Genomic DNA, 12,572 nt, shown 5'->3' on the forward strand with positions numbered 1-12,572 from the left:
AGGGGTGGCGGTAGTAAGGAGGTTGGATTTCTTGGAACTGGAGTTAGAGGTGGTTGTGTGTGCTGGGAATCCCAGGTCCTCAGCAGGAGCTCGCTCCCCCCTGCCCCTTCCCTGAGACAGGGTTTCTCTGTGTAGCCTTGGCTGTCCTGGACTCACCTTGTAGACCAGGCTGGCCTTGAACTCACAGCGATCAGCCTGCCTCTGCCTCCCAAGTGCTGGGATTAAAAGTGCACACCACCATGACAAGCCCTTTGTTTTTGAGGCAGCTACACACGTAGTCCTAGCTGCCATGGAGCTTGCTCTATAGGCCAGGCCTAGCCTTGAACTCAGTGAGCTCCACTTGTGTCTCCCATCACCTTGTTAGTATCAAAGGAGTGTAACAGGCCCGGCGCAATCTTCGTTTTGTTTTGAGATTGGTTCTCCAGTATGGCAGGAAACTGATTGTGCAGTGTCGATCTATTCTACCTAGGTAGACCTAGGTTACTTCATATTGTCAGCCTAGTTACTCCATGCTCCATGCTCATACAGTCAGTTTGAACTGTAAAGTTCTACTGTGCCCCACCCTACCTGGAACTTGGGCAACAAAACAATTCCTGGTAAAACCACAGCACATTAAGGGTCTTGAACACCTGCCAACAAGGAAAGTGCCCCTTCCAAAATAGGCACCAACTTCCCTCTTCTCCTAGGTGTCCAGTCATTTTAAAGGTCAACCAAGTTAGCCAGTCATAGAACTGTTACCAATGCTCAATGTAATCTGCTGCTTTGAAAGCATATAAAAACCCTCTGCTTTTGAAACTGGGGGTTGCCTCTCCCTCGGGTGCAGGCCAACCCGTTGAGTCTGATCAATAAACCTCTTGCTTTTGCATCCACCGAGCCTCCTAGTCTCTCCTTTGGGACCTCTTGGAATAGACTCTCCCCGTCAGGTCAGAGTCTAACATTGGGATTCCTCGTGAGTCATCAATCATATTGGGTTGCTGTATTTTTTATTTATTTTGGTTTTTCCAGACAGGGTTTCTCTATGTTCTCTTGGCCATCCTAGACTCGCTTTGTAGACCAGGCTGGCCTGGAACTCACAGCCATGCACCTGCCTCTGCCTCTCAAGTGCTGGGATTAAAGGCATGCACTGCACCACCACACCTGGCTTGGGCTGCTGTATTTTATACAGTAGAAAAACGTGCTTTGCAGGCTGCAGTGGTGCAAGCCTGTAATCCCAACACTCAAGGAGGCAGAGGCAGGCGGATTGCTGTGAGTTCGTGGCCAGCCTGGTCTACAAAGCGAATCTAAGACAGCCCAAGGCTACACAGGAGAGAGAAGGGGGGGTACAGGCCTTGGTGTGTTTTACATTTACAGTGTGTCTGCCCATGAGAATTTGCAGGAATCAGGTCTCAGAGACTCAGGTCATTGGCTTGGAGCGTCATGTATCTTCACTCGGCTTTTTGGCGAGCCATGGCACTGGACTTTAAACGGTCTTCATTATAGAGCCGGACGTGGTAGCACACGTCTTTAATCCCGGGAGGCAGAGGCAGACTGATCGCTGTGAGTCCAAGGCCAGCCTGGTCTACAAAGCAATTCCAGGACAGCCAAGGCTAACACAGAACCCCCCCCCCAATAAAAAAATATATATATGACAGAGAGAGAGAGAGAGAGAACGAGCAAAAGGGTTCTGGATGTAGCGCACCCAAGAAAGAGGGTGTAGGCATCAGTTGTCATGGTTCCCTAGCGTTCCCAGGTCACGTGATTCAGGGCAACATGGCGCTGCCCACTGTGGTTTCAGCCCACGTGGTTCCGGCAGTGAAAATGGCGGCAGTAGGAGCCCCAAGCTCGCGCGAGTCCTATCCAAGAATCTTGCGTCTGGTGGCTGAGTGCAGTCGCTCCAGAGCCCGGGCGGGTGAGCTGCGGCTACCGCATGGAACTGTGGCCACCCCTGTGTTCATGCCTGTGGGTACACAGGCCACCATGAAGGGTATCACGGCGGAGCAACTGGACTCGCTGGGCTGCCGCATATGCTTGGGCAACACCTACCATCTGGGGCTGAGGCCGGTGGGTGGATTCGATCGGGGGAGGGCGGCGAGAGGGCAGCCAGGCGGAGACACGCCTCGGAAAAAGTCAGCGGACTAATGCTGCCCGCGGTCCGGCTCACCCAGGCCTGGCGATAGAGTTGCGGGCTATCGCCTAACTCGGCACGTTCTTCCCGCATGTCAGGGTCCGGAGCTGATCCAGAAAGCCCAAGGTCTTCACGGCTTCATGAATTGGCCGCACAATCTGCTGACGGTGAGTTGGGGTTGCCGCCCTCGGGCGCCGCGTGGGAGTGAGAGGTCCCCAATCAACATCTGACAGCTTCGGGGCGGGGTCTCCCCAGGATAGTGGCGGCTTCCAGATGGTGTCCCTCTTCTCCCTGTCCGAGGTGACGGAGGAGGGCGTCCGCTTCCGCTCGCCATACGATGGAGAAGAGACACTTCTGAGCCCAGAGAGGTCCGTGGAAATCCAGAACGCTCTGGGTAAGAGAACCCTGGGTCACAGTGCCTTCAACTTGTCTGTAGCTTTTGACAGACAGGGCCTCAGGCGCTGCGTGTGGTTTGGGATGCCTAAAATTTGGATTTACTCACACAACTAAAATATGAATAAAGAATAGGTCCTGTGCTGGCCATGTGCCTCAGTTTATTAGAGCTCTAGATCCCCAGCACAGCAAATAGAACAGAAGAAAACATATGCATGTCGAGTCTGCCTAGCAGGAAGATTGTTGCGATTTCCAGGCCTCCTTGGCCTCACAATAAGAATCTTTTTGGAGGGGCTGGAGAGATGGCTCAGCGGTTAAGAGCACTTCCAGAGGTCCTGAGTTCAATTCCCAGCAACCACATGGTGGCTCACAACCATCTATAATGTGATCTGATGCCCTCCTCTGGCCTGCAGGTGTACATGCAGACAGAGCTCCGTATACATAATAATAAATAAATCTTAAAAAAAAAAAAAAGAATCTGTTTGGATCTCCTGACTCTGGAGACAAAAAAAAAAAAAAGTGTAAGAAGTGATGTCAGTAGTGTAAGCACAGTGCTAGATATGGAGTTTTCTCTTTATTATTTGTTGGTTTCTTTTTCTTTTATATGTGTATATGTATGTATGTTGTTGTGTATTTAGTATTATTTTGGACAGGGTCTCACTATGTAGCCTTGGCTGGTCCGTAACTTGCCTTGTAGACTGGTAGACTAGGTCTCACAGAGAGAGCTATACCTGCCTCTGCTTCCAGGGTGCTGGGGTTAAAGATGGGTGTCACCACACCTAGCTGTTTCTGTTCTTTGTAACTAATTGGATTTAATGAAATAATGATGGCAACAAGAGAAGAGCAGGTGGCGCTCTTAACCACTGTGCCATCGCTCCAGCCCTCTTTGGCCCTCTTATTTCCATCCATATAGCTTATTTTATTTTATTTTTGAGACAGAGTCCTGCAGAGTCTAGGCTGACTTAGAACTCATTCCCTCTTGAACTGAGGTTGACTTTGAGTCCTGATCCTCCTCCTCCTCCTCCGGAGTGGTGGGATTATAGCCCAGTGCCGTCATGCCCATTTTTATACTGAGACCCAGGGCCTTTGGCACGTAAGTGCACAAGCACTCTGCTCACTGAGCTGCATCTACAGCCCAGAACAGTTTACGTTGTAAGAGATGCTGGAGCCTCAGAATGTGAACTGTGACTCCTCCCACAGAACTCTGACTCCTCCCACTTGTGCACATAGAAGTAGGAAGGTGGGGAGGTGGGGGTTGTGTGTGGTGCTGGGATGGAAACCAGGGTCTCTCAGGTGCTAGGCGTGGTCTCTGACAGGACAAGGCTGTTCCTTTGGAATGCTTCACTAGCTTTCTTTCTTTTTTTAATTTTTTTTTTTGGTTTGTTTTTCGAGACAGGGTTTCTCTGTGTAGTTAGCCTTGACTGTCCTGGATTCACTTTGTTGTCCAGGCTGGCCTCGAACTCACAGCGATCCACTTGCCTCTGCCTCCCAAGTGCTGGGATTAAAGGCGTGCGCCACCCCCCCCCCACCCCCCCCACCCCTCCCACCCACCCCCACCCCTCCCACCCCTGGCTTCACTAGCTTTCTTTGTTGTTGTTGTTGTTTTTTAGTTAAAGGCGTGCACCACCACGCCTGCCAGCTGGCTTTCTATTGCTATGATAATGCCTGACAACTTGGGCTGGGAGGGGCTTATTTCATGTTACAGTACCTCAGTGAAGGTGTTCAAGGCTGAGGATCTGCTGTTGAGCCATACCCTAACTCTTCCCTGGGGGGTTCTAGGCTGGAGCTCTACCATTGAGCCATGGCCCTGTATCTTTCTTTTAGACACAGGCTCCCTCTCTGCTGTGCTGGCTGGCTGCACTGAACCTCATGACCCTCTTGTTTCCAGCCAGGGTTATAGGCATTCTCAGCCACACCCGGCTTTGCTTTTGTTTTTATTTGTTAAGAAGCAGTGTAACTTGGTTGCCCAGCCTGGCCTTGACTTCTTCCCAGTGGGTCTGCTTTTGATCAGAAGCCCTCTGTCTGTGTTTTAGTTTCTTTCTGTCCCTGTGATAACACAGTATGACCAAAGCAAGTCAAAGAGGAAAGGGTTTATTTTTATCGGGCTTGGCCTTTCAGGTCACAGCTGCTCATTGCGGGAAGTTAATGCAAGCTCCTGGAGCAGAAGCCGTAGAGGGGCACGGCTCACTAGCTTGCATGCAGGCTAATGCTTGGCTAGCTATTTTGTTTACAGATTTATTTTTACTATTTTAAAAAATATGTATTTGTATATATGGGTACTTTGTCTACATACGTGTACATCTGCACACCAGGAGAAAGCATCAGGCAGTTGTGAGCTGCCAGGTGGGTGCTGGGAACTGAACTCAGGACCTTCAGAAGAACAGTGGATGCTGACCTATTTCAGCAACTCCTCAGATCTATTGTTATTATTTTACGTTATCTGTTAGAATGTGTATGTGAGTGGAAGTGCCTCAGGAGGCCAGAGGGACCAGATTTGCTAGACCTGAAGTTACTGACAGTATTGACTTACCTGGGTGCTGGGAACCAAATGTGGGTCCTTTGAAAGAACAGTGAGTGCTCTTTTTTTTTTCTTTCTTTAAAAAATGAATTATATATTTATTTATTTATTATGTTTTCTGCCTGCATGTACACCTGCGGGCCAGAAGAGGGCACCAGTTCCCATTATAGATGGTTGTGAACCACCATGTGGCTGCAGGGAATTGAACTCAGGACCTTCAGAAGAGTAGCCAGTGCTCTTAACCTCTGAGCCATCTCTCCAGCCACAGTGAGTGCTCCTAACCACAGAGCCCAACCCTCAGCCCAAAGTGAGCTCCTTTATTTGCTTAGAGACTACTGTTCTCGGAGGGTGGGGCCTCTCACATTCCATCATGAGCCAAGACAGTCTCTCACAGATATGGCCACGAATCCCCTAACTGGGGCTTTCCTCTCAGATGGCTTTAGGCTGAGATAGTTTGTCTATCTCACCTGGGGGCGTAATCCAGGTCCTCACACAATGCCAAGCCAGTTCTATGCTCAGGTCCCCAAACCTCTGATTTTGTAAACTTTTTTGGGTTTCATAATTGTCAGCAGGGAGCAATATGCTGAAGGTGCCATGGTTTACTTGTATCTTGGTGTGTGCTCTTGTGCCACAGGGCAAACATAGGACACAGAGGTCAGCCTTGGTGCTTGTCCTTGCTTCCATTTTGTCTGAAACAGAAATTCTATCCTCCTCCTCCCTCTCTCTCTCTCTCTCTCTCTCTCTCTCTCTCTCTCTCTTCCTGGCTGTTCTGGAACTCACTCTGTAGACCATGCTGGCCTTGAACTCAGATCCGCCTGCCTATGCCTTCTGAGTGCTGGGATTAAAGACGTGTACTGCCCCGAGAATTCTGTTTTTCTTTTCTTTTCTTTTTTTTTTTTTTGAGACAGGGTCTCTCTGTGTAGCCTTGGCTGCCCTGGACTTGCTTTGTAGACCAGGCTGGCCTCAAACTCACATCGATCCGCTTGCCTCTGCCTCCCAAGTGCTGGGATTAAAGGCGTGCGCCACCACGCCTGGCCTCTGTTTTTCTAAAAATACACTTTTAAAGATTTTATTTATTTTTGTTGGGTATTTTATTTTATTTGTCTTATATATGTAAGTGTTTTTGCCTGCATGTATGTCTGTGTACATGGAGGTTAGAGGAGGCCATCATGGGGCTGGAGAGATGGCTCCGTGGTTAAGAGCACCTACTGCTCTTCCAACCAAGGGTCCTGAGTTCAATTCCCAGCAACCACATGGTGGCTCCCAACCATCTATAATGAGATCTAATGTGCACTGTGTGCATAATAAATTAATAAATCTTAGAAGAAGGAGGAGGAGGAGGTATCAGATTCCCTGACACTGGCTGTGAGCTGCCAAGTGGGTTCTGGGAACTGAACCAGCTTCTCTGCAAGAGCAATCAGTATTCTGGAATCACGTGAGCCACCACACCCACTCTGCAGTCCTGCACTCCCTGAGCCATAGCCCCAGATTCCAGAAGCATAATTTCAATAGTCCCTTGTAAAGCTTGGCACAGTGTGGGTAGAGGCAGGAGGACTGGGGACTGGAGAACAGCCTCGAGGTGGTGGTACCTAGGAGGGTCCTCTGTGCACTGTCCCTCACCAGTATGTTCTGTCACCCTCAGGCTCGGACATCATTATGCAGCTGGACGACGTGGTGAGCAGCACGGTGACAGGCCCTCGAGTGGAGGAGGCCATGCACAGGTCAGTCCGCTGGCTGGACAGGTGCATCGCAGCCCACCAGCATCAGGACAAGCAGAACCTCTTTGCCATCATCCAGGGCGGACTGAATGCTGATCTCCGCACCACTTGCCTAAAAGGTAGAGTCAGGCACTGGCAGGGGTGGGGCTGGTCCAGGCACAGGATGATGCTCTGGCCATAGCCATTAACTGGCAAAGGTGCAAGTTGGCACGTGGCTCGGGACAAAGGCCTGAGGCAGCGCCTAGTAGGGTGGGGCTAGAAAATGCAAATACTGGGGCTAGGACTCTAATTCTAATTCTCTAATGAGAATTTCTAATTCTCTCTCTCTCTCTCTCTCTCTCTCTCTCTCTCTCTCTCTGATTATGGAAGTCAGAGGACAACTTGTGGGAGTCAGTTCTCTCCTCCCACCATGTGTGTGGGTTCTGGGACTCCATTCATCTGGCCTGGCACCCACTACCTTCCCCATCTTGCTGGCTCATTTCACAAATGTACTGAAATATTACATTGACTTATGACAGGCTTTCATGTCGCCTAGGCTGGCCTGGGCTTCCCTCCGTAGCAGCGGATGGTCTTATACTTTTGATCCTCCCCACCTCCACTTGTGACTGCTAAGATCCCCGCATGCCTCAGCACACTCAGGTGACTGCCGTTTACATGTTAGTCACAGCCCCTCCCGTGTTTGTGAGGCTGGTTCTTGTGTAGCTCAGGGTGGCCTTGGATTCCTGAGTCTCCCACCTCAGGCTGCTGAGTGCTGGGATTCCTGGGATGGATTCATACTTTGGCTTTGGATCCTTGTTTCTAAAAAGTGGTGGGAGTCTGAAACGAATCTGACTCTGTAGATTTCAGCCATGCGAGTGTGGGCCTCGGGTCGCTGAGCTGCCTGAGTGGATAAAGAAGCTCGCAGCCAATCCTCAAGACTGCCATCCCTGGGACCCATAGATGACGGTGCACTGGCAGCCAAGGTCCCCAGCAGCGCCCTACACAGAAGGATTTTCCTGTGCTTCCTTCCTTCCTTCCCTTCCTTGTAGGAACCTGGCTGTCAGGACAAAGGGTGGCAGGGCTTTTAGGTGGTAACCCCCATTGGAATTGAAAAGTCTATAATTGGAGGGGCCGGAGGGATGGCTCAGCGGTAAGAGCACTGACTGCTCTTCCAGAGGTCCTGAGTTCAATTCCTAGCAACCACATGGTGGGTCATAGCCATCTATAATGTGATCTAATGTGCATTGTATACATAATAAAAAAAAATACATCTTTAAAAAAAAAGTCTATAATTGGAAAATGGATTTGTTCTGTGGGGATGTTTTCTGGTGATAGAACCCAGTGCCTAGTCTCTGCTAGGCAAACACTCTACCACTGAGCTACACCCCGGGCCCAAAATGGGTTTACTACATCTGAACTACTGATAATCCTAGTCCTTGAGACTATAAAGATGAAACTGGTACAGATTCCTCTCTTTTGTTGTTTTTCCTCCTCCTCCTTCCTTCCTCCACTTCCTCCTCCTTTTTCTCCCTCTCCTTCTCCCTCTTTTTCTTTCTCTGAGACAGGATTTCTGTGTGTAGTTCTTGCTGTCCTGGAACTCACTCTGTAGACCAGGCTGGCCTTGAACACCCAGAGCTCCACCTGCCTCTGCCCCTGAGTGCTGGGATCACAGATGTGCGCCACCACACCTGGCTATGGCTCTGTTTCTTACAACTTTTGAAATTAACTATTTAATTTTTGAGACAGGATCTCTTGTAGCAGCTCTGGCTGCCCTGGAATGAAAGGCATGTGCCACTGTGCCTCCCAAAAGTTATTTTTACTTTATGTGTATGAATGTTTTCCTGCATGTATGTATACCACATGTATGCAGAGGCCAAGAAGGCCAGAAGAGGGGGTGGATGGCCTGGGACAGGAATCACAGGTGTTGTAAGCCATGTGGGTGCTAAGATCTGAGCCTGCTTCCCCTGAGAGCAGCTAGCCACTGAGCCATTGCTTCCCTACCCTCTTCCTGTCTTTTTCTGTAACCCAGGCTGGTCTGGGACTCACTGTGTAGCCCAAGGTGGTGCCAAACTCTTGATGCTCCAGCCTCAGCCTCCTGAGTGGCCTTGTTTTATGACAAATTATGCTGTACGGAAGGAAAAGGAGTACTCTAACCTTTTGTCACAAAATCTTAAACCCTCTTAAACTGGGGCCATCTGTCCTTTCAGAAATGACCAAGAGGGATGTGCCTGGCTTCGCCATTGGAGGGCTGAGTGGGGGAGAGAGCAAGGCACAGTTCTGGAAGATGGTGGCATTGAGCACCTCCATGCTGCCCAAGGACAAGCCACGCTACCTGATGGGGGTTGGGTATGTATGTTGGGGCAGAGGAGGATGAACCCTGAGCCCTGCTGTGGGGAACAGACTCTGGGGTCCCCATTCCCTTTTGGTGGGTCCTTTTGGAAAGACTGCTGGGGAGCTAGTGAAGTGGTCACAGCAATGTTTGGGGGGCATCCTCAGCTATGTAGGGAGTACGGGGCTAGCCTGGTCTATGTGAAATACAGTCCCAATACAAAAACAGACCAAACGAGAACACTTGGCTGTCATCAGAGGTCCACATGGGATGAAGGGGACATGGCAAACCCGCTTTTCAGGCTGACTCTCTGCTCCTCTCCCTCTCATGGCTGCACCCCAGCTATGCCACTGACTTGGTGGTCTGTGTGGCCCTTGGATGTGACATGTTCGACTGTGTATTCCCCACGAGGACAGCGGTGAGGCCCGGGCAGGGAGCGGGAGGGGCTGGGAGCCCTTGCCCCTCGTGATCTTGACCATCCTTGCCCCCAGTGTTTTGGCTCCGCCCTTGTGCCCACTGGGAACCTGCAGTTGTGATGTGATCTTCCTTGTCCCCAGCGCTTTGGCTCCGCCCTTGTTCCCACTGGGAACCTGCAGTTGAAGAAGCAGCAGTATGCCAAAGATTTCAGTCCCATAAATCCTGAGTGTCCCTGTCCCACCTGTCGGAAGTAGGTCATGGAAGTTGGGGACTGGAGAGGGCAGAGGTGTCTGGCTGTGTGTAAGCCACCTACTATGTAACCCACAGGCATAGCCGAGCCTTCCTGCACGCCCTCCTGCACAGTGACAACACTGCAGCTCTGCACCACCTCACTGTGCACAACATTGCCTATCAGGTGGCCTGGGCTGGGTGTGGGGCGGGGCATCAGGGTGTGGGTGGGTTGGAGTGGGTTGGGGGCGGGGCATCAGGGTGTGGGTGGGTTGGAGTGGATTGGGGCGGGGCATCAGGGTGTGGGTGGGTTGGAGTGGGTTGGGGGCGGGGCATCAGGGTGTGAGTGGGTTGGAGTGGGTTGGGGGCGGGGCATCAGGGCTGGGGCGGGGGGGGGGGCGGGGAGGGGCGGATGGTGACGGGGCAGGACAAGTAGTACCTTGGGGTGCTGCTGGGACTGCTGGTGGCCCACACCCAAGCTGATACCAGTGTCCCTGCCCTTCAGCTGCAGCTCCTGACTGACCTGCGAAGCAGCATCTTGGAGCAGCGCTTTCCTGAGTTCGTGCGAAACTTCATGCGCACCATGTATGGTGACCACAGCCTCTGTCCTGCCTGGGCCGTGGAAGCTCTGGCCTCTGTGGGAATCACATTCACATAACCTGGTTGCTGGGGAGGGACGCTGGGGTATGGGGTCTACTGAAGGATTCTTTTTTTTTAAAGAAGATTTTGTTACTGATTTTGTTTTCCTCTAAGATCTTGTGTCTTCTTGGGGCGGTGGCCTGTCTGGGGCGTCTCGGTATATCTCGCTTCTCAGTAAGAAGTAGCAGGGAGTGGGGTGGGTCCTGTGATCGGCCCTGAGTGCTCCCAGCTCTGGAAAGGCAGGAGTTGGAGGAGAGCTGCCAGCTTGGTTTTCATAGTCAGCCTGGGGAAGAGAGGAAGACCCTTTCTCAGAACAAATTTTGAAAAAAGTAACCACAGCAGCAGCATGGTAGCTGGGAACCACTGGGCACAGCCCGCCTGTTTCGTCTGTAATCGCAGACTAGGGCTCTTGAGGTCAGGAGCTCCCAGCTACCCTGGAAGACATTATTCTCCCCTGGTTGCCATTTCAATAGCTGGCCCAGGCAGGGGGAGTAACTTTGCCCAAGGTCACCAATAGGGAGTGCAGCTTGCCTTTCTGCTCTAGACTTAAGCCTGGAGGCACAAGCTTGGCTCCTCATATAGCTCTCCACACTCTTGTTGATAACAGATGTGAATTGTCAGATGACCACACCATGACAGGTGACAGGGACCAAACTCCAGGCCTTTCACACTTGACATCCGCTCTACCCCTCATCTCTGTTCTAGCTCCTCTGCCACTGTCTGCTCTTTAGCTTGTCCCAGCTAAGCCTCCAACTCTTACTGTAAACCAGGTTCATCCTGAACTCACAGAGCTATGCCTGTCTCTTCCTCCCCAGGCCTGGGATCTAAGACATGAGCCATCCTCCAGATACCATTTGACTTTTTTGTTTTGTTTTGTTTTTGAGACAGGTTTCTCTGAGTAGCCTTGGCTGTCTTGGACTCACAGAGATCCACCTGCCTCTGCCTTCCTGAGTGATTAAAGGCATGTGCCACCACTGCCAAGCCCATTTTACATTTATTTATTTATTTATTTATTTATTTATTTATTTATTTATTTTGAGAGAGGGTCTCTGGTGGCCCAGGCTAGCCTCAAGTTTGTTTTATATCTATATCTATAGATATATTTTTAAAAACATTTATTTATTAGTATGTATACAGTGCCCTGCCTGCATGTACACCTGCATGCCAGAAGAGGGCATCAGATCACATTATAGATGTCTATGAGCCACCATGTGGTTGCTGGGAATTGAACTCAGGACCTCTGGAAGAACAGTCAGTGCCCTTAACCTCTGAGCTATCTCTCCAGCCCCAAACTTGTTATATTTTTTAGAATGACCTTGACTCTCATCCTGTTGGATACCTGGCTCACATGCTAGGGATGGATCCCAAGGCATCCTAGAGAAGCGCTGTTTCCATTTGAGTCACACCCCAACCCTATACTTTTTCTTTTTTTAAAAAAGATTTGGCCGGGCGTGGTGGCGCATGCCTTTAATCCCAGCACTCGGGAGGCAGAGGCAGGTGGATTGCTGTGAGTTCGAGGCCAGCCTGGTCTACAAAGTGAGTCCAGGATGGCCAAGGCTACATAGAGAAACCCTGTCTCGAAAAACCAAAAAAAAAAAAAAAAAAAAAAAGATTTGATTTATTTATTATTTATACAGTATTCTGCCCCCATGTGTGCCTGCACACCAGAAGAGGGCACCAGATCTCACTATAGATGGTTGGGAGCCACCATGTGATTGCTGGAAATTGATCTTAGGACCTGTGAAAGAACAGACCGTGCTCTTAACCTCTGAGCCATCTCTCCAGCCCCCATATGCTTTTTTCTTATAGTCTCCATATGACACTCAGCCAGCTCACAGTGTGGACGATTCGTGTGCGTCTCCGCGTTCCTCCAGTCCTGATGACGTCTGCAACGCCATGTCTGCCAACTGTAACCCCATGTGTTTGGAACCTGGGGTTAAAGCGTGTTCCTTAGACAATTCCTTGTCCGGCTTCTAGCTCCCTAAAATTTCCCTTTGGCTCATACAAATATCACTTCATTCCTTGGGCCAATAAGGCAAAGAGGGTGGGCTTTAATGCCCTGAGTTTCTTTCTTTATCTTTTCTTTTTTGGTAAGGGTCTCCCGCTGTCATCTTCTCTCGAAGCGTCAGCATGACCCCTGTGCCACCTCCTGTCAGCTGCTTTCCAGAGTGTCCGTTGCTCCAGCCTATTCACTGGGCTCCCCACTCAAGCACATTTGTACACAGAGGCACCAAATCACTACTGATT

The 12,572-nt window shown here is 50.5% G+C and overlaps 1 protein-coding gene across 4 annotated transcripts; it reads left to right on the plus strand.

The window, feature by feature from the left end:
* Positions 1–1,763: 1,763 nt before the first annotated feature.
* Positions 1,764–10,422, plus strand: QTRT1 (queuine tRNA-ribosyltransferase catalytic subunit 1). 4 transcript variants are annotated; one of them, XM_084784171.1, is made up of 9 exons: positions 1,766–2,040; positions 2,203–2,271; positions 2,405–2,498; positions 6,658–6,852; positions 8,920–9,058; positions 9,384–9,459; positions 9,599–9,708; positions 9,786–9,873; positions 10,192–10,422. In XM_084784171.1, the coding sequence occupies exons 1-9, from the start codon at positions 1,798–1,800 to the stop codon at positions 10,342–10,344; spliced, it is 1,167 nt and encodes a 388-aa protein (XP_084640297.1). In that variant the 5' UTR covers positions 1,766–1,797; the 3' UTR covers positions 10,345–10,422. The 4 variants fall into 4 exon arrangements, with proteins under 4 accessions (XP_084640299.1, XP_084640297.1, XP_084640296.1 ...); XM_084784170.1 differs by having other exon boundaries at positions 1,767–2,040; positions 2,360–2,498; XM_084784172.1 differs by having other exon boundaries at positions 1,767–1,938; positions 2,360–2,498.
* The last annotated feature ends 2,150 nt before the right edge of the window (positions 10,423–12,572 follow it).

Source organism: Acomys minous (genome assembly GCF_964271855.1).
Source record: "Acomys minous genome assembly, chromosome: 5".
NCBI classification, from domain to species: domain Eukaryota; kingdom Metazoa; phylum Chordata; class Mammalia; order Rodentia; family Muridae; genus Acomys; species Acomys minous.